This window comes from Xiphias gladius, chromosome 14 (assembly GCF_016859285.1).
Source record: "Xiphias gladius isolate SHS-SW01 ecotype Sanya breed wild chromosome 14, ASM1685928v1, whole genome shotgun sequence".
NCBI classification, from domain to species: domain Eukaryota; kingdom Metazoa; phylum Chordata; class Actinopteri; order Istiophoriformes; family Xiphiidae; genus Xiphias; species Xiphias gladius.
Genome location: NC_053413.1, coordinates 22,214,833 through 22,241,026, shown reverse-complemented (window position 1 = coordinate 22,241,026; position 26,194 = coordinate 22,214,833). Strand labels below are relative to the sequence as shown.

The 26,194-nt window shown below is 38.5% G+C and overlaps 3 protein-coding genes across 5 annotated transcripts in view; 2 read left to right on the top strand and 1 right to left on the bottom strand.

Annotated features, from left to right (window-relative positions):
* Nucleotides 1–295: 295 nt before the first annotated feature.
* txndc12 (thioredoxin domain containing 12 (endoplasmic reticulum)) lies at nucleotides 296–7,122 on the bottom strand. Its single transcript, XM_040143714.1, has 7 exons — nucleotides 6,904–7,122; nucleotides 4,955–5,015; nucleotides 4,617–4,669; nucleotides 3,040–3,113; nucleotides 2,639–2,708; nucleotides 1,390–1,473; nucleotides 296–1,213 (listed from the first exon to the last, which is right to left on the bottom strand). The coding sequence occupies exons 1-7, from the start codon at nucleotides 7,001–7,003 to the stop codon at nucleotides 1,134–1,136; spliced, it is 522 nt and encodes a 173-aa protein (XP_039999648.1). The 5' UTR covers nucleotides 7,004–7,122; the 3' UTR covers nucleotides 296–1,133.
* An 839-nt stretch (nucleotides 7,123–7,961) lies between these two features.
* On the top strand, nucleotides 7,962–13,719 carry LOC120799477 (transcription factor BTF3 homolog 4-like). 2 transcript variants are annotated; one of them, XM_040144714.1, is made up of 6 exons: nucleotides 7,962–8,075; nucleotides 8,600–8,659; nucleotides 10,340–10,453; nucleotides 11,181–11,382; nucleotides 12,791–12,850; nucleotides 13,251–13,719. In XM_040144714.1, exons 2-6 carry the CDS (start codon nucleotides 8,606–8,608, stop codon nucleotides 13,295–13,297), a joined length of 477 nt encoding a protein of 158 aa, XP_040000648.1. In that variant the 5' UTR covers nucleotides 7,962–8,075; nucleotides 8,600–8,605; the 3' UTR covers nucleotides 13,298–13,719. The 2 variants fall into 2 exon arrangements, with proteins under 2 accessions (XP_040000648.1, XP_040000647.1); XM_040144713.1 differs by lacking the exon at nucleotides 7,962–8,075 and adding an exon at nucleotides 8,137–8,360.
* A 3,567-nt stretch (nucleotides 13,720–17,286) lies between these two features.
* zfyve9a (zinc finger, FYVE domain containing 9a) overlaps nucleotides 17,287–26,194 on the top strand; it is a 34,925-nt gene continuing 26,017 nt past the window's right edge. For both annotated transcript variants that reach the window (XM_040143564.1, XM_040143563.1), the window contains exon 1: nucleotides 17,287–17,483. The gene's annotated coding sequence lies outside the window, so the exon portion shown is untranslated. The remainder of the gene's footprint in view (nucleotides 17,484–26,194) is intronic.

The following is a 26,194-nucleotide window of genomic DNA, read 5'->3' as shown; positions in this document are numbered from 1 at the left end:
AGTGACTTGATTAGTGTCATCTACTGATGTTAACTGTTCACAGCAGTTGCATATTGTTTGACAAACCATAAGGGATCACTATTGTTGGATAGACAATAAAATTTGATATACTGTTAAATTACTGCTGTGTCATGAATCCATCTGGCTCACACTTACATAACAATAAACACAAATTACTCAATACAACAAACTTTATTTGCACACTTGGCTGTGTACATGTATAAAATACATCGAGACACTTAACCAACGTTTCCATCCCTCATTCAAAGAGTTAACAAGACTGGTTTACAAAAAAAAAAAAAAAAAACCCCAGTGGTGTCACTTCACAAGCACCGAAACAAACTTGGAACAGGAAAAAAAAACAACAACAGGTATGCAGATATAGCTAAATAAGTACAGATACATTGGCAGGATTCATTGAAAATTATTTTAAAGACTGGATAACAGAAATCAGAAGTACAGAGCTAATCTAACAGTGCAGGATGAATATTGTCACGGATATATTTAACATACTGAAGAGGATCTTTGGAAGCACATCACTGTAGGTGTTAAAATATTTATCTTGACTAATCTGAAGTACAGTATCATTGCTGTTGGGTTAAAAACATTCAAACACTACTGGTTCAACTTAAGGGATTTCATATTCTACAATGCGTTTGGGAAACCTATCGGAACCAAAAAAGGAGACTGTCAAGTGACAAAGCATTTTACTTGGGTGGTAAAATGCTTGGCGTATTGACAATGTGAAGTTTTTCCATCCAACAACAGATGAAACACTGCAGTTAACTTGGCTAGCTTGAGGTGTTTTTATCTTTTACAGACAGAACGTACAGTATATGGCATTTCATTAACAACAGTAGATTACAAATATACATGGTTTAAAACAAAGACGATGACAGGAAAATTAGTGGTTATGTTGGAAAAAAAAACAAAAGACATACGAGACAAAAAGAAATACTCAAGCACCGATGCCTTTTCATGGTTGGCTTACTTTGTCAGTGAGATGGACCCCACTGTCTAAAGTATGAGTATAAATAGTGGAAGGGGTTGTTTGGGGGTGTATTACAGGGCGCTTTGTAGCTCAGGTAGAGGAAATGTAGCCCTTACAGTCTGATGCCCATCTCTGCCCCCCCTCACAGCTCATCTCCAGTGTGACCGTGCTTGAAGGCGTCGCCCGTCAGCTTCTCCTGCGCCTCCTTCATACCGGACACGACTGGAGGGAGGGAGGGAGGGAGGGACACACACACACACACACACACACCATGATTATCATCTACTTTTAAAGGGGGTTTACATACAGAATCCACTGACCTCAAATGTGAGTTTTCTTTAATCCCAGCCATCATTTCGGAAAAGCCAGCAGCTATAATCCCACAAGATTATTGTTACCTTGTTCTGCGTTGCTGTAGAAGTACTTGTAGTTTGGGTTCCCATTCTTGTTAGTGATTTCAGGATGGACTTTGCCGCTAGGATCTGTGAGGGGAATAAGAAGAATCGAATACAAAGGTTTGTTTAGACAAAATTAAAATCTAGACAACATAGGGCTGCAACTAACCATTGTTTTCATTTATGAAGGAAAAAAAAAAAAAAAGGCATCATAATTCCCCCAAAACTCAATGAGCCTTATTCATATGTACTGTGTTGTCAGACCATCAGTCCAAAATGCTGAAGTATTATTGTACAAGTATTTTTTTTTTATTCATTTAATTATAGTTTTGTCTGTAAAATGGTAAAATAAATGCCCGAAGCAGTTTCCAAGCATTCAAGGTGACGTGTTTGTCTTGTTTCGTCACTCCAACGAACCAAAACCAAAAGACAGTCAATTTCTAATTATATGAAACGGAGAAAAGCTGCAAATATTCACATCTATGAGACTAGAACCAGTGTTTTTTTGGGGCATTTTTGCTTAGAAAATTACTTAATTGATTGTTGCAATAGTTGCCAGTTAATTTCCTGTCAACTGACTACCTGACAAAACACTGTGAATATTGTCAATCATCCAGGTCTTCTTTTAATCGAGAAATGCTATGAATTCAAATGATTTGTCGTGGCAGCTCTAGCTTTACTCAGTCGATCAACTTTAGTATCCAAAAGGGAAAATATTTTGGATTAGTGTTAAAACAAGGAAAAAATAAAAATACACTGTAACATGTAGATATTTGAAAATGTAAAGGAACAATTTACACATTAATATTCTACATTGTGGAATAACATTCCTGTGATTAGTTCCTTTAATCTTCACACACTGTTTACTTCTCCCAGCTTGTATTTAACACCAAATACAGGTGATGTTTTACGCCGCTTGGCTTTTCTACCTGCTGTTTATTCTTCTGTCAAACACCTGGAAGGATTTGGGATGTTGGTTCCCCCCCCCATTAGTTTCTCTGTGATGTCTCATATGCATTGCAGTTAATTTACCAATCTAGTCATTAGTGGTTTGCTTGTGTGTACCTAGTGGAATTCTGCAAAAGACATGCGACATGTCGGCCATTTTCAGTGGCATGTTCTTGTAAATCGAGCTCACTGAAACTTTATCAGCCCCTGTGTGTTACTCAGGGGGGCAGACTGTGCAATCAGTCTCTCCACAGGAATCCTAAAAAAGTGTTTATGTGAGGGGTGACTCAACCCCCCTCCGTACCCAGGAAAAGAATCCGAGGAATGTATCCACCGTCGGGGCTGAAGGCTTCGTCCTTTGGCTCCTCCTCATCCTGTTCAAATAAGAGAGATAGCTGATGGTGAACGGATCTCAAACACCCGATGTAGGTTAGCGTCGATTCGCAGAGTTCAGGGAATCGGAGAATTCAGTGTTTTTTAAGACCTGCAGATATCCTGACAATGATAAAACACTGACAATAGAAACTAATTGTGTGCAGGTGCAAGCAGGAAAAAAAAAAAAAAAAAGGCACAAAAGGACACAGAGGGGATTACACAGAGAATAAAGAAAATTTATTTATTTAAAATAATACATTTAAAAAATGCAACTCTGATTCACTGAAATAAACAGTTTTCTGAAAAATTCCACTCTCAGCATTTCCTTACCTCCAGGTTGACCATAACAAAGTTGTGTGCAATTTCAGAGATTTCCTTGGACTCAGCAAATTTGGGCTTCAGCGCTGATGTAAGAAGAAGAGCACAATGAATGATTGTCCTCTTATCTTTTCCACCCAGGACAAATACGAGAGAATATCGTCACAGTACAGTCCTTGCCCTGCATCTTTAAAGTGAAGCCTGCTCCAGGAAAACACGGCCTCAATGTCAGATCTGCTTTTGCCGCTATTACTATTACACTACTCTCTAAATGCACAGATGAGAACTTTCGGGTCACGACGGTTCAACTGGAGCGCTACACCTTTTTTACCCTCTGGTGTCTCCCACTTGACAGATGAGAAAAGTGCAGAACCCCCTCTAAGGGGGCCCCCCCTTTAGCTTTTTCCAGCAGTCCCCCCCGGGCCCAGACCAGGACTTGCCTTATAGCTTTTAATGAACATTTTCTGATTGTTTTCTTTGTCTTGTCTGGCAACATTACAGACGGCTAAACTTGTAGGGTGGGCTTAGGTGTGTAAATTCAAAAGTTCAAATTACTGCTGGAAACATACTTTTTGGCAACTAGGGCTGAAACTACTGATTATTTTTATTCTTCATCAATTAATCTGCCGATTTTTTTTATTTTCGGTGAATCGTTATAATTAAAATCAATCGTTTAGCCCTACAGCTGCGACGATTATTCAATTCATCGATTTTTGATAACTGAATAATCCTTTTATTCACTTTTCAAGCAAAAATAATTTGCTGATTCCAGCTTCTCAAGTGTGAGAATTAGCTGCTTTTTTTGTCAAATATGACAGTAAACTGAACATCGTTAAGTTTTGGACTTTTGGTCGTACAAAACAAGACATGTGCAGACGTCACCCTGGGGTTTGTTAAATTATAAAAAGGCACTTTTCACAATTTTCTGACATTTTATAGATGAAACGATTAATTGAGAAAAATAACCAGCAGATCAAGCGATAATGAAAATAATCATTAGTTGCAGTCCTAGTTTAGTCTATAACATGTCTGTAATAGTGAAAAATGTCTATTACAGTTTTCCTTAGTCCAATGTGATGTATTCAAATGTCTAGTTTTGTCCGACCAATGGTGTAAATCCCTAAAATGCCAAATTTACAATGTTCTCACAGCGGTGATGCTGAAATCACATTGTTTTAGGAATTTTTGCTTAAAAAAACAAAACAAAAACAGAACTATCAATTATCCTAATCCTTGTTTAATTTTTTTCTATTGTTCGTTTCAGCTGGATTGGCAGCTCTGACCCTTTGAGCCGCTTTATTTACATCAAATGAGTTTTTAAAAAATGTGACGGCCATTTTTCATGTCTGAATGAGCACCACACACACACTTTCACACAGAAGTCACGACGGCAGTCGTTCTAGGTCAGACTGAGTGAAGCCCTTTCCGGATACAGCTGAACGTCTGTCCGTTAAAGTAACGGCTTTTTCTCCTTCATATACCGTAGGTGTTCACGACGCAGTTGCTTCGTAACGGCTTTATTTAGACATGACAGTCGGGCACCTTGTCGTCACAGGTTTGATTGTTAGGGGGAGAGAACATTGTTTTACCTTTGCAGGCTCCACACCAGCTCTTGTGGATGATGACCATGATCGGCAGCCCGCTGTCAAAAAGCAAACACGTGAAAAAGCTTGTCGTACTCCAACACCGAAAACCTCTAACTATGACTTCAGTTTGTCAGGTCTGCAGCTGTAGTAAGTAAAAATATACACTCAGCAATGTGTTATACTTGCTGAGAAAAAACAAAAAAAACAAAATCCAAAAAACGTTAAGTCACAGCTACTGATATCAGCTTGTCAGTGGAAACGTAGACTTAAGGGATTTCTTTAAGAGCCGTTTTAGGCCTCAGGAAGTGTTCGTAGTGTTTCGGCTCTCAGTGTGAACTCACCTGGCCTCAGCTTCTTTCTTGCCATCATCCAGTGTCCTCCAGTGGATGTTGTCTCCAAACCCTGCAGGGGGGGGGGGGGGTTGAATAAATGAGCGCAGCAACATTGTGTGACTGGTGTTACATTTCTACAACAGCGTGGCTCTGCCCTAAATACAACTGAATGAGTGGTAATTGAATATCAAGCTGCAGTGGACTATCGACTTGGCTCTGTCACCTGTAACTGCCCGACTAGCGCGTAGCTTTATATGGAAGCAGCGGGACAAATCATCCATGCATCAGTCAACTATACTTTGATGCATCCTCTTGTTAAACTGAAGCAAAAAGGTGAATCAGTGATTTGCACGCTTCGTGCTTTCTGGTCGTTCGGCTTTCTTCTGTTTCACATTTGAAGGGTTTTGCATGTGCACACGTTACCCTCTGCGCGTTAATCAGTGCTTGAGTTGGAACAAGCGTTGTCATGCTTGTCAAGTGTAAACAAAGGTTTTTGCAGATGGGCTTTGACAAAAACCAAATTAAGCATACATTAATAATCGGCGTAAGGAGTAACTACGATGCTGGAGCCTTTTTGATAAGGAAGGTTTGTAGACAGTGAAGGCAGAGGAAACGAAATCTTGACACTGTCATGTCTCCGTGTTGTTTCTAGGTTTGAAGCACTTAACATTGAGAATCAGCAGTGTTAATGCACTCGGTTTCACCTCAGCTGTCTTAATAAAAAACTGAAAAAAAACGGTAAAGCTGAAAGCAGTTAAATAATTTAGCAATTTACTGACACACAAACTATTTACCCATTTTAATGGGTATATTATTTACAGATATCACAGATCATCTTGCAAATGACTGTTTATTGCAGAAACCCTTACAATACAACACACCATGACATTATTCTATTGTGAATTAATCAACAATGTAACTACAGTGTCGTAGCTAAAACTAAATATATTATCATAAATTAAGGCTAATTGTTTTACCTAAAAACCTGTACTGTTTTAATGTTTTCTGATATGTGCCAGTGACACACTAAGCCAATTCCTCTATTCTTAAAATTCTAACATGTAAATCACTTGAAACTGTTTGTTTGATTAGAGCTTATTATGTCAGCAAGAAATATTTACATGTCTTTAAAAAAAAAAGTTCTTTTTGTTGAGCTAAATTGAATCTAAATTTTTGATTCACTGGACATGAACTCCTTTATATTTTAATAAAAACTGGAAAAATGGGCGTCCTTTTGACCTGTAGTGTACATCTCAAAACTGAACATAAAAAGGCAATATATCAAACAATATATGAACATATCAAAAATATATGAGAAATATAAGCTACAAAATGGAAACCGTAAGGTGTTGTACCTTAGAATGTAAATATAACCCAATAAATCACTTCAGTAATCTGCATTTATATGCATTTTATTTTACTTTTATCATGACATTTACGTTTCAACTTTTCTTTTTGAATAAAGTCAAGAGTACAGGAATTACTTTTGTCATTGTGAATTATAACAACCTGTGCCTACAACTCATTCATGTATGTATATTTTAATTTACTATCTATGTATGTATGTATTTGACTATGAAACCTGAGTATTTGTGGCACAAAAAGAAAAAAAAAAATCCTTCAGGATGAATAAAGTTGTGTCTTCACTTCATGGCATCTCACTGGAGAAACCACTGACATGAAAACTCTGTGGATATGGTATTTCTTGCGGAGTGGTGTCAGCAGTGAAATACTGGAATACCGGGAAAATCAGGAAGTCACGTCGGGCTGAAAAAACGCACCTCGACGCCCTGAGTAAACTGCCTGTCAAGGACGCAGAGTTTGCGATCCAGGATGCTGGGACAAAGACGGCGAGCCGCCCTCCGGCCGCGGCAGTAAACACTGTCAACGACCCAGCTCTTAAGCTACACACTGAAGTCCCGCTCCGGTTCAGAAGTCGACCCCGAATATGTACTCACCTTTGGCGCTGGCTGCCTCGACGACGTCCTGAAAGCACGTCAGGGACAACAAGAGCTGCAGGGATGAAAATAAAGCGAGGTTTACGAGAGATGTTTGCATTTTGATTGGCCTTTCTCTCACACGGCTACGAGCGGCAGGTAATGGCAGTGACTGTTCGTTAACCAGCGACCCGGACGTTCAACCACTTCGTTTCACAATAAAAGTCTGTTCAGTAAAGTTGTGAAATGTGCGGTGTGTGTGTGTGTGTGTGTGTGTGTGTGTGTGTGTGAGAGAGCGAGAGCTCCTCCTCCAGCGGTGGTGGTGGTGGTGGGGGTGTTAACGTGACATCACATCCACACAACCGCGTGCTCCTGTCTGCAGCTTCAACCTGTCAAGTTAGACAATCAAATGTTAGAAAGAGACCGGAAACTCGCACGAAAACAAAAGTTTAAAAGCCCACAAAGTAATGCAGCCTCAGAATCAGCTTTGTGGAATCAAGCGCCCAGGGCCCAGCACGGGGAGAGCCCCTAAAAAAAAAAAAAAAAAAAAAAAAGACTGTAAGTAAGACTTTGTGGCCCTCGCCACCTCTGAAAGGTGCTCCTAGTTTAGTCCGCTCCTGCAGTCAAGAGGACGTGTATCAGTAATCAGAATCTGGTTTTGAGTTGTTCTAATATTCGTACACGCTGTTCCAAGAACTATTTTCAGGAGGACGGATATAAATAGACATACAGCTAAAAATACTGGACAATAAAGCTGAACAAAGATATGTAAACAAACATGTTCTTACAAGTTGGTGAAAAAAAAAAAAAGCAACAATGACAACAACATAAAATGTCTATATATCAGTCAACTGCTTCTGTAACATGCAAACAAAAATACAATAGTGCAAGGTAGAGTGTAAAGAGTGCTGGAATAAATTAGAGCTGAAACAAATAGGCGATTTATAATTGTAAGTGCAGTGGCTGTTTTTGTGTTTTCAATTTAATATCTATTTAGATATGCCACGCATTAAACCCCACTTAAATATATTAATGTTAATATAGTCTCTGTGGGGTAAGTCCAAAATTGCAGTTTTATTGTGAAAATCAGAAGCGGAAGGGTGTTTTATTGCTGTGCTGTTTAAGCTGCGCTGCCTCAGCCTCATTAGCAGCGAGAACATTTCAACGGTCTGTCAGCTAATTTCTTATACGAGGTAAAAAAAAATATATATAAATAATAATAATAATAATAATTATTATTATTATTTCAATTTGTGTTAAACATCTGAGCCAATTCGTTTCACCTCTTTATTTGAAGTTGACGTTGGCTCTTTCCCTAGCCTTGCTTATCTTTTTTTCCTTTAGCCACCATGCTAATGTTAGCTAAATTAGCCTTCTAGCTAGTTAGCAACCTAACAAGCTACATTTACGTTGGACTTCAATGTCATGTTAAAGTCTGGCTCTAGATACTTTTCTTTAGCCTTTTCAGGTTTATGTTGGTAAGTGTTGTCAGTGTTGCTTGTGTAGCCTGATCTGTTAGCAGTCTAGCAGTGCTACGGTGCTAATGTGTGGAAACGAGGATTATCGTAGCTCTGAATGCTTAATTTATGGCGTGTTTAATGATTTTCAGCAAATTATCAGACCTGCTCTCTTAAACTAAACGTTGGCAACCTCTAGTTTCTGTTTGTCATTTGCTCCAATGTTAAATTTTAAAGCTGTTTTTCTAATTTACAAACAGAACACTATGAATCAAGAGAAGCTCGCCAAACTTCAGGCACAAGTCCGGATAGGTGGAAAGGTACAGTCTGTCATCTTTTTTTCTTTTTTCTTTTTTGGGCTCTTCTATAAAATTTCCCGAAAGGCCTCAGGTTTACTGTGTGTCACGTGGGTTTGGGTGATTTGTGGAAGGGTCTTGTATAAAAATGTAGTTTTAAGTCCTTAACTATTTTATTTTGACAAAACAGTCCCATCCAAGATCCACTTACCTTTTTTTTTTTTTTCCGCTCCCTGAGCTTTCAACCGCTATCTTGTGGTCTTCATTAGCAGAAGGAGTCTGGTCAGTTGCCACAGAGGTGGGTCTGTTGAAGTGTAAACTCAGTGGCTGTCATGGTTTCATACAATTTTATTTTGTAACTCAATCCCCTGATGGAGATCGTGTAAGGTTGAAAGCATAAGACAAAGCTAGTAAGTGGACTTGGAACTATATTTCCAAGGTCAAGAATGCCCTTTCATGCTGATTTGATTTGTTCTTATAATTTGAGGTGTGGGTTTAATAGGGGACGTATCAGCACATTTTTGCCCAGGGGCTGCTTAATCCGTTAAGAGTACAATAACGTTGACAAATACCTAGAGTTGAAATCTCAGTCTGTGCTCAGTTTTTTTCTTTTCTTTTTTTTGTTGTTTTTTTTCCCTGTCGTTGACTCAGTTGTTGCTCATTTTAAGGAGTGTGATGACATCAAGCATCTGCCAGTTCTTTCTTCCTGACCTCAGCATTCTCTGTATTGGGGGCGGGGGCCCTTCATCTGTGGACTCTGTGGCTTTATACCCACTTATTGTGAGGACTTCAGCCACACACTAGGTGGCGTTATTTGTTGATTTTGCTGTGACAAAGGCCTTGTGCCTTTTGCCAGATTGCCCCGTGCGGTTCATTCTCAAGTACATTTACTTAATCAGTATTTTACCAAAGGTAACAAGAAGATCCCACACACTGTCAGTCACTTGTGCTCACAAAGAGAGGATATTTTCAGTCAGTCGTTTTTGATGCTGGGCATTCATCAGTGAGAAACTATGTTGTGCAAGGTCCTTGTTTGTCATTATTTGAGAGGTAAAATCCCTGTTTTTGAAAATCAGGTTGAGTGGAAGCAAAATAAAAGGAGGTGTATGATCGGTTTGACTTATTAAATTCCTGAAGGCTGTTTTCAAACTTGTAGATAGGGAAATAAAGCAAAAGCTATTTTCTTTTCTTTGCTTTCTTCTCTTTTGTTTAACTTATAGTCCTGTTTATAATCATGTAGCCACAATAAAATAGGTTTTTTAACTTTACATATTCTAACAAAGTAGTGTCGGGGGATCGGTTCCCTTTCATATGGACAGTATTTAGCTTGCTAGTGCATAATGAGCACCTTCTTTTTGTTTCATAAGTCAGATCTTCACTTTCTTTTTGCAATGTACTTACCTAGGTGCTTTTAATTTATGAAGACTGGTGATCATTAGAAAATTGGGCAAATGCAGCATTTGTACATGTCAATCACAGTGAAGTTCATTGCTTTAATGAATTCTTTCTTGAGTCACATTACTGACATTAAAAACACTGTAAGTCAAGAATACGCTGCTCATTTACAATACAGATCGAAGTGATTTGTTGTGCAAACCAGGTCTGTAAACGGCTTCACCAAAATGAGTAAAAGATGCCCAAGATGTGTTTGATACTTTGGTTCATTCAGTCATTTAATTGCATCTGCACCTGTTCTTTCCTCAGGGTACAGCCCGCAGGAAGAAAAAGGTTGTTCACAAGACAGCAACAGCTGACGACAAAAAACTCCAGGGCTCACTGAAGAAACTGGCAGTGAACAACATCGCAGGGATAGAAGAGGTGAGGTGTCTCTGACAAGATTAAAAGGTTTTTCTCTCTCTCTTTCTCTTGAGAGTCCTGAATCTTTTATCGTTGTCATGTCAAAGGAAAGATAAAAGACAGGGAGAGCCCAAAGCGTCCTCCAATCATGTCATCATCTAGTTTATATTTAGAGTGCTTTTATCCAACAAGTTGCCACAAAGTATTTCAGATAAAATAAAGTACAAAAACCAGATAAAACTTGAGGTTAAGACACAAGCTTTATGCCTAGAATTCCTTTTGTCTCATTCATTCATGTTGTGGCTGAATTTACCTGTTGAATTTTCTTGGTGAATTAGTAAACTTGTTAAGATGCTCACTGTAATTAAGACTAAAGTCTAATTTGACACTTTTTACCTGTTAAATTTTTCTTTTTTTTCTGAGAGTTTGTCACATGCGCTAAAACCCTTTGAGGCCAATTTGTGATTTGGGTCGGTATAAATAAATAAAAAAAATAATAATAATAAAAAAAGTCGCATGGTCAGCAGCCTGCTGACTTTTGTGCTGTTAAATTTGATGCACAACTGTGTTTGTGCTGCTTTTGCACCCATCATATGTCATTCGTGCATCACTTATATGTCTAAATCAGACAACAAAAACAATTTAGGTGTTAAAACGTAAAGTACTGCTGACATAACCCCTGAGGGTACAAAATCTTGTGTCAGGTTTTATTCCAACATTTTTTATTCTATTCTTTTTTTTCTCTCAGGTGAATATGATAAAAGACGATGGGACAGTGATCCACTTCAATAACCCCAAAGTGCAGGCGTCTCTGTCTGCCAACACCTTCGCCATCACGGGCCACGCCGAGACCAAGCAGCTGACGGAGATGCTGCCAGGCATCCTGAGCCAGCTGGGAGCCGACAGCCTCAGCAGCCTGCGCAAGCTGGCCGAGCAGTTCCCACGGCAATGTGAGTAAACACACGAACGAACGAACACACACACACTGTCACAATGTCAGGGTATCATCCTGAATGTAAGACGTTTTTTGAAATTAAGTTTGAAGAAGTGGGGGTCGTCTTATATTCGAGGTAGAGACAGTTACGTGTTCACAGCATCAGATATTCTTTTTGAATGGAGAGATGACCAGTCTAACACAGTCTTCTGCCAAGAGTGTTGACTTATGGGATATTTTTAGCCTTAATGTTGTTAGGCTAGCGAGTCTTTTCAGCCGTTTTATAGCGAGTCTTTCATAATTAGCCAGCCATAAAAGTGTTTTGTTAGCCCATTTTCACCTGCAGACGTTTCTGAAGACTGGTGTAACGTGCTTTGCTACCACAGAGGGGAAAAAAAATCGTGACAAGTGAAAACAAGTTCACAGCGTTTTTGACGTCTCTGCTGCAGAAATGACCCAGGGAGACAATCTGTCAAACGGCCGAGAATTACAGCTGAGACAGATGATGAGCTCAAAAAGACAAAAATGTCAACTGTCAGTGAAAATGACTTTAACCGCTTCCAAGAGCCTGACAGGGGAGAGTGTGAGTCTGTGACTGATAGACAAGATACACTAATGTGGGTTTTACGTATTATCATATTTCAAGTTTCACTTAAGAGGTTTCAATGAGGAGGACACTCTTCAAACATTGATTAATTATACAAGTATGGATAATATATACTGTAATTGTAGGCCTTATTCGACTGCTATGACCATGACAAAGGTAATAAATTACATTCTCTGTGGTATCAAAAAGGCCTTACAAAGTCTTAAATTAATTTGGTGAACACTACAGAAACCCTGAACTTGATCTTTCCTATAGAGAAACTCAGTCAGATATGCTGCCTTTTAACATATCAGTGTACTTATGCAGATTTATGTGACAGCTCTGTACAGCAGCATTTTGTTTGTGCAGAATCACTACAGAACCAGTGGAAGTTAAATCTGTAAATGTGACCTAGAGAAAACTGGTTACGGCAGCGAGGAAAACTGAAGAGAACAGCACGGATTGTGACTTAAGCGCAAGTGCCAGTGCAGATGTCTTCTAGTCCGAGTCCAACAAACTGAGCATCTACATGACTCAGTCTGAAGCAGTTGGCCTCAGTGGTGGCATGTAGATAAAAATAAACCCCAAAAGCATCAGAAAGTTTCAGCAGAATGAGAAACAGGTAATTGACATCTTGAGAAAACGTGTGAATGAAATTGACAGGTGTGGGTCCGGAAAATTGATCCATATTACAAAATACAATTTTAAAAGTAAGAATTTGGTGGAGACAGAAAACACATTTACACAAGTTTACAGTAACTATCGAAGAATCTATTTTTGCCAGTGTGAAGCTCAACTTTGGATTGACTTAATTTTTTTGTCTGTTTATATTTTGCAGCAATGGACATGAAAGCAGTCAAGGAGGAAAATGCAGAAGAGGAGGATGACGATGTACCAGGTACAGCTGGAGATAATTATTGCTTTAATTAAAAAAACAAAACAAAAAAAAAGAAACGTGTTCATTATGCTTTTTCGGGCTTATGGTAATACAGTGCTTCTTTGTAGATTATATAAGATTCATTTGGAAAATGATACACTACATCTGTTTAGGGTAGAATTACCATTTGGTCAGCCAAGAAAATAAGGACTTTTGAGACTGTCTGTATCAGTGTTTTCAATGGTTTAATTTCCAACTCTTCAGCCGGAAAATGTTCTTTTTTTTTTTCTCCCCCCCCCCACAATATAGAATTAAATCACTCACTGTCTTTCAAAAATTGTTTGTGTCACTTTTATCAAAAACTGTGCGTCTGCTTTCAGAACAAAAGCCTGATGTACTTTGTTGTTTTTCTGTCCGACAGATCTTGTGGAGAACTTTGATGAAGCCTCAAAGAACGAAGCAAACTGATGAATCCTTCTTTTTTCCTCCGTCAACCGTTCTATTTTTTTTTTTTACCTCCTGCGGACTCACAAAGGGCATTTCCAATTGTGGGGAAACGGTTGCTAAAGGTGCAATGCATCATCTTCGGCCTGCTTCAGCCTGCCAACAACAACAGCACTACGACGACGACAACATCAACAACAACAACATGCAGATACAGTAGGTTTTGATTTCAGTAGGCGGTGATACTGTGGACACGCCGAGAAACGGGGATCTGTACTACTCTCAGCACCCAAAGGACTCAAGCTTCTTTAGAAATAAGCTTCCTACATGGTTAAACGTGGCTAGTATTTAAGAGATTGTTTATTAAATTGCAATTAAAGTGAATGAGTAATTCATTTTACATATAGTGGTGATAATGAATTTAATAAAACACTTTCGGCTATTGATGTTTCTCTTTATTATTTGACTTTTTAGGTTTGTTTTGGTGACTGGAACAATACAAAAGGGGGATCCAAATAAACAAAAAAGCAGCAGTATTGTATTTTCCTGCTTTGATGAGCAGTTTTGAAGGCGTGGTTGAGGTCTTTATATGTGAAGTATTTATTCATGCTCATTTTATAAGTAGAATAAACAGTTAAGCCTATAAAAAGCCAAACACTACGACTCTTCCTTTACACGTCCTTTAATTCATAGATATCTGAGCTCTTGTGTAACACAGTAGTCTGGAGGCGAAATCGGAAAATAGATGATCAGTTCAAACAAGCAAAATTATATTTTCAAATTAAATTTTAACAACTGAAATCTGGAAAAGGCTTGATACATTTACTCAATGGTTACATTGCAATAGTCTGCTACATCAATTTGCACAAGTGCTGATTTAATTTGAATGAAAGAACATCAACAGCTATGGAAAAAGTATCAAGCCAGAAGAGGAGCAACAGAACAATAAAGAAATAACTATTCCATGTAAAAAAATTGCTCCCTTACTTAAAGTACTGAAGTAATGTCAGGAAAATATACTTACTATCCAGCAGAATGGCCCCTGTCTGTCATATTATATAAAATATTTTATTATCACTGATGCATTAATGTGTTAGCATTTTAATGATGTACCTGGTTGAAAGGGAGCTAAGTTTAACCACTATATTGTTTTATTTTACTATTAATATAAACAGTTACACTACTTGGCAGTTGAATCTACATCCATGCTTAAATTTTAGTTTGTTAAAGGTACAAGTTAACCAGCTGTAACTATAGCTGTCAAATAAATCAAGTTTAAAGCTCAATATTTCCCCTTATATATGTAGTGGAGTACGAGTGTGAAGTAGGTGAAAATGGGAAAAACCAAACTTACTACTGTCGTTTATCAGGTACAAATCCCAGAAGTTGCTGTTACAACCTCACAGAGGTGATGGTTTGCTTTCTTTCTCTTCCTTAAATCTTTAACAATTTGTTTTCCTAATCTCTAACTTTTATTACATCAGTTTGGTTTGTGGTAACTTAAATGGGCATCTGCATACTTTACAGATCAGTTATTGAGGCACTGAAAACCTTTTCCGGTAAAAGCAGCGATACCACAGTGTAGAAATACTCAGCAAAATGTACTTAAAGTATAAAAAGTAAAAGTACTTTCAATGAAGCAGAATAGTCCCTGTAAGTGTTACGTTAATATGCATAATACATATATTTTTATTATTACTGATGCGTTAACATGTAAGGAGCATTTTAGTGTTGTATCTGGTCAAGAGTTTGCTACTTTTACCTATTATATTTTATTAATTTATCACTACGATATTATTTTGTTAACTTTTAACTATTACAGGCTGCCAAGTAGTTTAATCTATAAAAATTCTTGAATTTTCATACAAAAGATCATATTTTTGGACATTAAATCTTAATCTACAAAGTAACTAGTAACTATAGTTGCCAAATAGATATAGTGGAGAATAAAATGGAAATACCCAAGTAAAGAACAAGTATCTCAAAATTGTACTTAAGTACAGTACTCGATTAAATACTTTCCACGTCTGCAAAAAAAAGAAATTAAAAACCCAGATTTGCTGTTACTACCTCACAAAGGCGATGGATTATTTTATGTTCTTATTTGATCTCTGATTGAATGATTATATTTTGTCTCTTGGTCAGATTAAACAGGTGATTTTATAACATCACTTCTGGTTCTGGAAATTTTACTGGGCATTTGCACATCACGGTAGTTGTTTTATAGAGTGACTGTGAATCAGTAATGGAAATTAGTGTTAGTGTTGCACTCGATTTGCGAAGCTAAAATATCGCCTTGTTAAAATCAGAATTGGGTGTGTGAATGAGGAGGGGTTAACCGAGTATTGGTGGGGTTTACACTTGACCACGTCCCCGCCAACACTGTCAAATCCCGTTTCATCGATCACCTGTGACGCTCCTCTGCTGCAACGCGCAGCCGATCAATGGGCCGCGGCTGTCATTCCCTGTAACAACAGGGGAGGTCCGACAAGGTTACCGGGGATGAACGTGCCATTTTGGCTCCAGGGTGTCGTGTCGTGAGCGGGACGGAGCTGCGGACCCGCCCCGGGGCTCACCACATCACCTTCAGCCGCACCGGGTCGAGCCAAAATGTCCCTGCGGCTGCTGCTGCTGCTGCTGCTGCTGCTGCGGCGGCGGCGGCTGCGGCTGGACCACAGTGCACGAACTGGCTGGAAGTGAACGTCAAGTTAGACACTGACAGCTGGATCAAAACGGGAAACTATGCGTTGTCACCTGGAAAATAAGAGCTCATAAAACAGATTTCAACACAGTAGTGCTTTGGTCCAGTTTTCACGATATGCAAAACCCTCAATGCAAAGAGCCAGACTGACTTGATAAATTCTTATCTTTAAACACAACTGGTGTCCCTACATACGAATCATAAACCGACCTGTGTGCAAATATTTCTCCTTATTTTGAGAACATTTATTGCAACATGGTTGCAAATGACTTCACCGCCACTGCTACACATTTAGGACGCTTAGAATTACAGGTGATGTTTGGTGTCTTGGATAAAAACAAGCTGTAGATACCAAACAAATAAAGAAACTGATGCAGTACAATGACAACAATGATGCGTATGAATGTAGGCTTTACTGTAGTGTGAAATCAGACTCTTGACTTCGTCATCATCTATATTTACGTAATTATATCTCTATTTACAAAATTTACAGAATATTCAGTGGGTAAAATGACATTTGTCGTAACAACTTGTATCCTCTTGGGAAAAACAAACATTGCATTGCTCTGTTTTGATGCAAATTTGTTACTGTTGGCAAATTTATTTGATACTGATCATTTTATTGTGCAACGCAACAATCATTAAACATGTACAGTGCTATGATGCTCTGATAAACCCACTGTGTGATGTATTATCTAATTTAATGCATGTTATCTTCCAAAATAATTTTTAGACACATTGGCTAGAAATTATTTTTTGGAATTGCCCATATGGCTTACATTAAAACTTGTTTGCTTGTATAATCCGTACATACTCCTGCGAATATATGTGTAATTTTGCTTTTGGTTGTTAAATGCGTGGGGTTTGATGCTGGGAAGGGGCCTTCTGAGGTTTTCAATGAGGCAAAACCTGAGGACGCCACTGTATTAGAGGTACAACCTGTTGGTTTGTTGATGAAAAGTTAAAGGGATCCAGCCATGAAGGACACTGAAAGACTACGCTACACTTTTTTCCCCCCCTCTGTGTTCATATTTGATCATATTTGATCATTTATAAATAAAAGGAAATAGCTAATTGATGAGGGTGTGCAAACCCTTTTTGTGCTTTTGGAGTTTAATAAAACACCCCAGCCCCCACCTCTTTTTTTTTAACTATATGATCATTAGATGAAATTTATATTCAAACTGTGGCTTTTAAATGCATAACATTCACCAGTAAGAGTTTTATTTTTGCGATCTAAAACCGGAAGTTACAAGCGTACATTGTGGTAATCTTGAAGTAGCTCCTTATTTTTCCCCAATATCAAACCTTAGGGGAGGGATACTTGAGCGCTGTCGCACAACTACGGCACACTACTGGCTGTACTTTCCGACTTGTGCCGTTTGAGTCGGGCAGGTAGCGGTGGGTGAACGCGAGGATACTCAAAAATAGCCTTCAAATGCGATTAGGTATGCCGGATACTAACGGACGGGCTCCGCGGAACTGTACGTAGAGATGAGGATTCCTCCGGTGAGTAACTGAATTTGTTTTCATGGCATTTCGCAGGTCTGCCGTGGCTCTAGCGTTACAAACGGCAAGCATCAACTCAGCCCAAGTCATTGTGGATGGGTGTTGTGGTATTTTCGCGGCGGCGTTTCGCTAGCTAAACGGCGAGGACTGCCGAGAAGGTGCTGTTACGGTTAAACACTATATTTTACGTCAATTATACAACACGTTAAGGCTCCCCTTGGTTTTTACAAGCTGTAACTAAACAGCCACTGATACGCTAGCAGAAATTACTTTAAGTGAACGTGAGAAAACGGACCGAGTTAACCTGAGGGGGAATGCTTTTTCGAAATTCCCCGTAACCGGTAAAACTGCACGTTAGCCACAAAGCCCACCGAGTCAGTGACGGCGTGACTGTCCGTCAGAGCAGCAAGTCTCTGCCGTCACTCGGCGCACGACTGGCCGCTAAAACGTAGGGGCTAACACTAGCTGCTCCATTCCCCTGATACGAGCCTGCTGCTATTCAGTGGCATTACTTGTTGTCTAATTTTTGAATTTTTTTTTTTTACCACATTGTTCAATGGACTTGGTGATAAATATTTTATAAAGTTACTCTCGGCCTTTCGCGGATTTGGAGTGGACGTTAAATTCTGCTAGCAGCCCTGCTAACACAACTATCCAAGTTCTGGTGCAAACAAAACCTCAGCTGTAGGGGTTTTCTGCAGCTGTTCCATTTTATTCAACCTACTGCATTTATTAATACAGTAGTTTTCCGTGTGTTTGCCCAGTCTACCTGTGTATAATATTTACCACCCGAGGCTGCGTTTGGCCTTTAGGGCAGCAGCCACAGTGCCACTTGCGGTTGCATAATCCAAGCTAATGGTCATCTGTCTGCTCTTGAGAGTTGGTTTGGTGAGGTTTGTTGGTGCCATGTCTTTTGCGTTTACCTCGTCGTTCGGGTCTGCAGGCCCGAGTCAAGCTCTGGCGGTGGATTTATGAAGAAGTGGGGCCCATCCCAGTGCGAGCTTGGATAGTCATCATCAGTGAGAAATTAAAAATGAATTTGTTGCTGAAGAGAGAGCCGGATCTGATAATATTCCAGTAGAGCTGAGATGATGAGTTGATTAATCAATTTGTCGAACGCCAGAAAAATAATCAGCAGCTATTTTGATGATCTGTTAATCATTTAAGTTCTTCAAGCAAAAGAATCAACATACTCCCAGTTTATGTTTTCTCAAACGCTAGGACCTACTGTTTACCTCTGTCACATATCATAGTGAACTAAATATCTTTTTTTTGGACTTGAGGTCAGACAAATTTAGACATTTGAATATGTGACCTTGGATTCTGCAAAGTTGTGACTGGCATTTTTTTTTTTTTTCACTTGCAGCCCTACCATTCAAGTGTATTTTTCCCCAAATCAGTGTCGCATTCATTTTACTGGAATGGTTTAGGCTTTATAACATCTGTCATTTTCTTGGACTGGGACAAACGGGAAATTTGATGTGAGAGTTTTTACCTGTAGCAAGAGAAGATGATATCCCATCATCTTCTGGGGGCGGTGGGTGTAGGTGGGTTGAGTAGACTGATCCAACAGGCTTCCATGCAAAGACAAGCTCTCATGTGTGCAAAGACTCCCCTGATGTAGGTTACTGTATGCTTTCAGAAAGTATTACAAGTCTCTCCCTGATGGCAGCCCGGCAATCTGTCTCTCTTTCTGTCTTGTGGTGGTTAAATGTAGATCAAAACATAAGGGAGACGGGAAGCTCATAATAGCTTTTGACACTTGCTGTGAAGCAGAACAGCTCTTTGTAACAGAAGGACACCTACTCCCTTCTCTACCTTCTCCAAATCTCAATGTATTTACCTTTCCAACGTCTCCTGTCATATAAATGATCTTTTTAGAAATTCTGAGGAAGTGTGACCTTTTGGTGGATACAAACCTGTGGCTTTTTTTTTCTCTCTTTTATATGTTTTGCTTCAGTTTCTTTTATCTCAAGCAGATCTTTAGAATTGCGATGAGAAAAACTTGCTGGAGGAGAAAGGACAACTCCCAGTGTACTCCCAGTCAGGGCGTTAAACGCTATGATGTGTCACTCAAGTCATGCGATCATGTTGTTTAAAAAGTGATGTCAGTCCATTCTTAAAGAGGGGAAGTGATCATTTGAGGTTTCCTGTGTTCCCCCTGTATTGACGGCGTCGGGAGCACGGCCTTGTTGCATATGTATATAAAAACATTGTTTATCAGGATGTGAGTTTGCAGTCATGGGAAGTTTGTAACACCAGGAAAAAAGGAACAGTACAGAAACTTGGTGCAGAGCCTTGATTTCTTGAAGAACTATTTAAAAGTTGCACAGCCATCATCACTTTCAAAAGAGAACTTACAGATAGAGAGGGTTTCCCTAAGTCCAAAATTCCCACTTGTCTATAAAATGTCAGAAAGTAGTGAAAAATTTCCATTATAATTTCTCAGAGCCCGAGGTGACATGTTCTCGCGATAAAAAAGAACATGTTCTTTCGATAGACTAATCAATTAATTGACTAATTGTTGCAGCTGTGGTCTAAAACTAAAATATAATCAATTTACTTTATGACAAGGAAAAGTAGCAAATTCTCAGGAAATATTTAGTGTTTTTGCTTTAGAAATATGACAAACAGTTATTTGATTATCAAAATCAGAGTCTCTGCTGATTTAAATTTTGAGGACACACTTCAGTTTATCAGCAAACTGTTTCAACTATTTTTGAATATAGTCGATTAGTTAATCGTCAGAAAATTAATATGCAAATACCTTGATAATCGATTAATCATATCAGTCGTTTTTGAAGTAAAAATGCAAAACATTCTCTGGTTTCAGATTTGAGGATTTGCTTATTTTCTTTGTTGTACATGACAGTAAATTGAATATCTTTTTAAGGTTAGGATAGTTGGTCTGACAAAAAAAGCACATTTAAGACAAATAACTTATTACTACCTCCTTTCATATCCCACTTGCTGAAGGGTTTCATCACACCATTCACCATAATTTAATGCACATCTTGATTAATCTTCCTGAAAGACTCCTCCTCATCACTCATTATAACATACAGACGGGTGACAAATTAAAGGAAAAACCAATATGAAGGTTCTCAGTAAGGTGTTGGGTCACCACAAGCCGTCAGAACAGCTTTAGTGCACCTTTTACATTGATTCTACAAGTCTCTAAAAACTCTACTGGAGGGAGGGAACACCACTCTTCCAAAAGATAGTCCCTCATTTGGTGTTTGGATGATGGTGGTGGAGAGCGTCGTCTAGCATGTTGCTCCAAAATCTCCCAGAGGTGTTCAATTGGGTTTAGATCTGGTTACTGCGAAGGCCATAGCTTATGATTCACATCATTTTCATGCTCATCAAACCATTCAGTGACCCTTCTTGTGCTATGGACGGGGGCACTGTCACCCCGTTTCTCCGCTCTTTCTTCAGGTTTTTCCTTTGATTTGTCACACGTCTGTATGTTTCAGTATATCAAGGCATGCAAGAAATAAGATAATAATAAGATGTATCTAACCATGATACTGTGGAGTTCCTTCCAAAATTGTGTTTGTCTTTCAGCTGTGCAACAGTCTTCCTCATGAAATGACATCTGAGCCAGTTTATATTTGCTGATTAAAACTGTGAAATGCAATTGAAAGTAACACATACGCAAAGTTTGAATACAAATAAAAGGGATTATTTTAGATTATTTTGCCCGTTAGAATATACTGTAGGTGACATCTTCGAACGTCTTTTTTTGTCCGACCAACAGTCTAAAACCCAAAGTTAAGAGTTTATTATCATATGTGACAGAGAACCTCAAATGATTTTTCGATTATTGAAATAGTTGCCGCCCAATTTTTTCCGTCATTTGATTAATCATTCGATTAAGATGATTGTTGCGGCTCCAGTGCACTTAAATACTGTTATGCCCTTATTAAAAATATTACATCTGTCCTTTTCTTGCTGTGACATATCAAATTGTAAACTGTGAAAAGGACCTTTTGCCAAAACCTGGCAGATCAGCACCATCTTCATGCAGGAAGTGGACCTCAGAAAATAACAATGAGAATTCAAAGGAAACAAGAAAGCAGAAAAAAATATATATTCTTGAAGGTAAACATCCTAAAATAGGGCAGTATTACTCAACCCAACCAGGTGCAAAATTTAGTACATGTGTATATATTATGTAACCAAAAGCTAAATGTCAAACTACACTAGGGACTGCAAGGGATTTCAAGCTGATTGGCGAGGAAGTGAGTGCAGCTCCCTCACAGGAAACAACAACAGGAAACAGATTCTCATTCTGACAGCGAGGACTTAACAAACTGTTTTAGCATTCTAGTATGTCCGAGCTTCCTCACTGTTTATGTGCTTGTCTTATTTAATTATGCTGCCATGCCAGGATGTCCAGTCAGGCATGGCTTATTGTGTTAGTAGTCTGTTGGGCCATTTCATTATTAGCATGTCTGGCTTACACTGGAGGCCGGAGCAGGACTGTCAAGTGAATCGGGGTTCAACTTCAGTTTGCTTGACTTTAAAATAGAATAGAGTCTCTGGTCTTGTTTTCAGTCATGTTTCATTCAGTATTATGCTTTAGACTTTTCATATTTTTTACTCTATAGATAGATGCTTTTGTTATTATAATAACACACAAAATGTTGAAAATGAGGTAGGTCACATTTCATACTTCCGTTTCTGTGCAGTGATGTCGATCTAATCAAACGTCCGCAAGCAATGCTGTTATAGCAGAAATAATTAGTCAATTAATTGTTTGGTTGTAAAACAGAGAAAGTAATTGACAGAAAAATGTTGATAATTGATTAACTGTTCAATGATTTGTGAAGTAAAAATACCAAACATTCTCTGGTTGCAGCTTCTTTAATGTGTGTTCTTTTCTGTGTTTTATAGCGAATTAAAGTGAATAACTTTGGGTTTTGGACTGTTGGTTGGACGACAAATAATTTGAAGATGTCCCCTTGGACTTGTGATACGCATGCGTGTGTGTGCGTGCGTGTGTGTGTGTGTGTGTGTGTCTCTGTGTCTGTCTGTATATATAAACACGTACACACACACACACACACACACGCGCGAGTTGAAGGTCACATTGTTGGAGTATATCTATAATATAAATGTATGTTTGTTTTTTACTCATTTTCGACCCAACAATCAGTTAATTCACAAAGTAATCAACGGATTAATCGTCAGTGAAAGGAATTCAGGGATTGCAAGCTCTGGATGATGCTTAGACACAACATGCATTTGTAGCTAGAGGTAGAGCTGAAGTTATGAGGCCTAGTTGAACTAGTTGATCAACATAAGAGATTTTAATATTGAAAATCAATTGTTTAGAGCCATTCATTAAGTACTAAACATCTACTGATTACATGTTCACGCATGGGAAGAACTGCTTGTTTCAGAATGTTTCATATCATAATACACTTGAATTAGCGTTTCAAAGCATGTCAAATTAAGAAGCAGTTTTAAGACCAGACTATGGGCTGTGATATATTGTGATAGACATCTCTCTGTAGTCTGTAAAATAGTTGATAGATTATTTGAATTAGAGAATGATTGTCAGTTGTGTTGGATGCAACTTTCTCAGAGGTGCATCTTTATTTTGGGTGGACTACACAGTTCTGAAAAAGAAAAAGACAGCATCAAATGTCGTTTCTTGCCCTACTGGTAGTTTTACATTAGTCATTAGTTGATGAGTTGAGTTTGAGTTGAGTTTGTCCATTTTGTAGGTGAAGGGACTTTTTTTTTTTTTCTTTTTTTTTTTTTTTTCAGTGATACAGGTTGTGACTGACACACACTCTCATGCACATATGTCTCCTTTAAACCAGCTTCCCAAGTTTACATGTCTAAAAATACAACTCCTTCACGCACTTTGACTAAAGATGCATTATTCAGCGCCTCTGCAGAGTAATTAAATCTTAATCAGGGATGGGCTCCTGTCCTCATGGAGGCGTGTCTGTGTGTGTGTTTGTTCACATTTGTTTGTGTGTGTGTGTTCATGAGCACACTGTCCCGCAGTCCACTGGAGCTTTTCTGACTCATGTGGTGCGAGACGATTTAAGAAGTCCACCTCTCCGCTGAAGTAAAAGGTTCAGAAGTTGGACGAGGTTAAACTTCAGTGCTCCCACCCTCAGTTCAGGTGATGTGAGGGTTATTTATTCTACCCAAACTGGATCTCATCTTGCACTATTAGTTTCAGTTTTTTTCCTGTCGAATTTAAAAATTGCGTGGGTGTTTTCACGCTCTGTCCTGGTGAGGCAGTTTCAGTGGGACTTTCACAACACTGCATACTACTGCCAAAGTGTCATCACATCAGCAACACTGGTCTTGAGCTTGGAGTTGGTCGTAATAGTTTTTTGATTGTAATGTGCTTTCCCCCAGAAGTACTAATAGTGAAGTTAATAAAATCAAAATGCAAACAGTCAGGACTGAAAAATATGGTTTCTAATAATGCCGTGGTGATTATGAGTAGAGCCGGGTATTGAACCTCAATACTTTTATCTAGGCCTAAACAGAATGTATCAGTGCACTGAGTATCGAAAAAACTGACATCAAATGTCTGGTCAGATTTTTTTTTTATCTTGTTGTAACTTTTTTTTTGATCACATAGTTTCTAATTGAAATAAGTTCATGGGCGCGCTGGCAGCGTAGGAGTTATGGCGCTGGCCATGAATTGCACGGTTCTTGGTTTGAATCCTGCTGGTGACCTGCATATCTTTTCCCGTATCTCTCTCCCCTTGTTTTCTCAGCTTGGTAATGAAGGCATAAAATGCCTGAAGCCAGAACCAAACAACTACTTTTTGTCTTTTTTTTAGAGTCAGTTTTTATTTATGCATAGTTATTTAACAGTTAGAAAAAGTAGTTTGTAGTTTTCAGAAATATCAAAATGATCATTTACTAGCGCTGCAACTAAAGATTAATTTCATTATTGATTATTGTGCTGTTTATTTTCCTTGATCGGTTGTCTGGTCTTTATAATGTCAGAAAATATTTTTAAAAATGTCTGTTGAAATTTCCCAAAGTTACGTCTTCTGATGGCTTGTTTTGTTTGACCGTATTTTTGCTAAAAAAATGACAAAAAAGAATAATTAAATGAACGAATCAACTAATTGTTGCAGCTCTAATTTGTGCCATAACTCAGGTACCATACAAAATCGTTTGGGTTACTTGACTAGATACCTTTGTCTTAAATCAGAAATGTTTCTTTAAATTATTTGCATTTATTAACTTCTTACCTTCAAAAATCTGGATGGAATTGCAACTAAAGCTGAGTGACTGACTGAAAAATGATCTGTAAAAACGAGTTCCCTAATTTCAAGTAAGATTGTGATTGCAGTGATTTGCAGCTGCCCTTGTGATGGCGTTTTCCCACATACATACTAAGGTTTCATTAAGTGCTATGAATGTCACAGTTTATATTAGCAAGTAAATAAAGTTAATTCTCATATTGACTGAGCAGTGATGTTGCTTGGCGTGTTTTTTTGCCTAAACTGAGTCGTCATAATCCATCTGGACTGTGCTTGCCTAAAGGGTTGTAATGTGTTTTTAATTAAAGCACTGTTGCTTTGTTTCATTCCCTAGTGAATTATTAATTTTGTAGATTTTCTTAATTTAACGAATCCTTTTTGTAGCCTGTGAAATTTTCGTCACCCCCATGTAGCTGAAATGGTTTGACCCCACAATACATGATACACACTACACATGTAGCCTCCTGTCCTGTGCCTTCAATGTTTTGTGCTGACATCGTGCCCATGCTTGCATCTTAAACTAAGCAGATAATGTGTTGACTCTGCTCCTTTCTCCAAGGCCTTCGCTCTGCGGAATATTTGGTCTCTGGTGTAATCCCTGGTTGCTCTTGTCCTTATGAGAATGACCCTGAAGTTCAGCTTGGCTGTTACTCATTTGCAGACACACACACACACACACACACACACACACACACACACACACACACACACCTCTCCTCACGCCCCACCACATCACATCCTCGCTCCAAGGTCTCCTCACCAGCAAGGACAGATTGGGCAGGTTTACTGTGCAGTGATTCAGGCTTCAGCTGTTTTCCATTCATGACTCTGATTACCTTGTCGAGCTTGGATGGGTAATGGCTCACTATGTATGATAATGTGCAATACACACTGAGTTGAAAACATGGTAAACTGGATGCTCTACTGTATTATGGATTGAAGCAGGGTATTTCTCATGAACTATGTCCTAGTCTGATCTAAGATTTTGTTCTGGTTAATCAACACTGTGATGAGTGGACACATTAATTTTGAGCTGTCTGATGTGATTCTTTTCTTTATTTCAACATATTTCATATTCTTGTTAATAGGGCTGCAGCTAATTATTTTTATTATCGATTAAACTTTTTGGCTGTAAAATGTCAGAAAAGGGTGGAAAAATAAAAAAATCCCCATTATAATTTTCAAGAACCCAAGGTGAAATCTTCAAATTGCTTCTTTTGTCTGACCAACAGTCAAAAACCCAAAGATATTCAGTTTACTATCACATGACAAAGAAAAAGCATCAAATCCTCACATTTTTGAAGCTAGAACCAGTAAACGTTTGGCATTTTTGCTTGAAAAATGGCTAAAACAATTAATTGTAGGGCTGCACATAATAATTATTTTCATCATCGATTTAATCTCTCAATTATTTTCTTGATTAGATGTTTAATCGATTAATTGTCTGGTCTATAACTT

Coding starts and splice junctions, on each gene's coding strand:
- txndc12 (XM_040143714.1), bottom strand. CDS start 7,003: ATGCAAACATCTCTCGTAAACCTCGCTTTATTTTCATCCCTGCAGCTC. Junction 5,016..6,903: donor CGAGGCAGCCAGCGCCAAAG/GTGAGTACATAT, acceptor CCCCCCCTGCAG/GGTTTGGAGACAACATCCAC. Junction 1,474..2,638: donor TCCTCGGATTCTTTTCCTGG/GTACGGAGGGGG, acceptor TTCCCCTCACAG/ATCCTAGCGGCAAAGTCCAT.
- LOC120799477 (XM_040144713.1), top strand. Junction 8,660..10,339: donor AAGTCCGGATAGGTGGAAAG/GTACAGTCTGTC, acceptor TTCTTTCCTCAG/GGTACAGCCCGCAGGAAGAA. Junction 11,383..12,790: donor CGAGCAGTTCCCACGGCAAT/GTGAGTAAACAC, acceptor TATATTTTGCAG/CAATGGACATGAAAGCAGTC.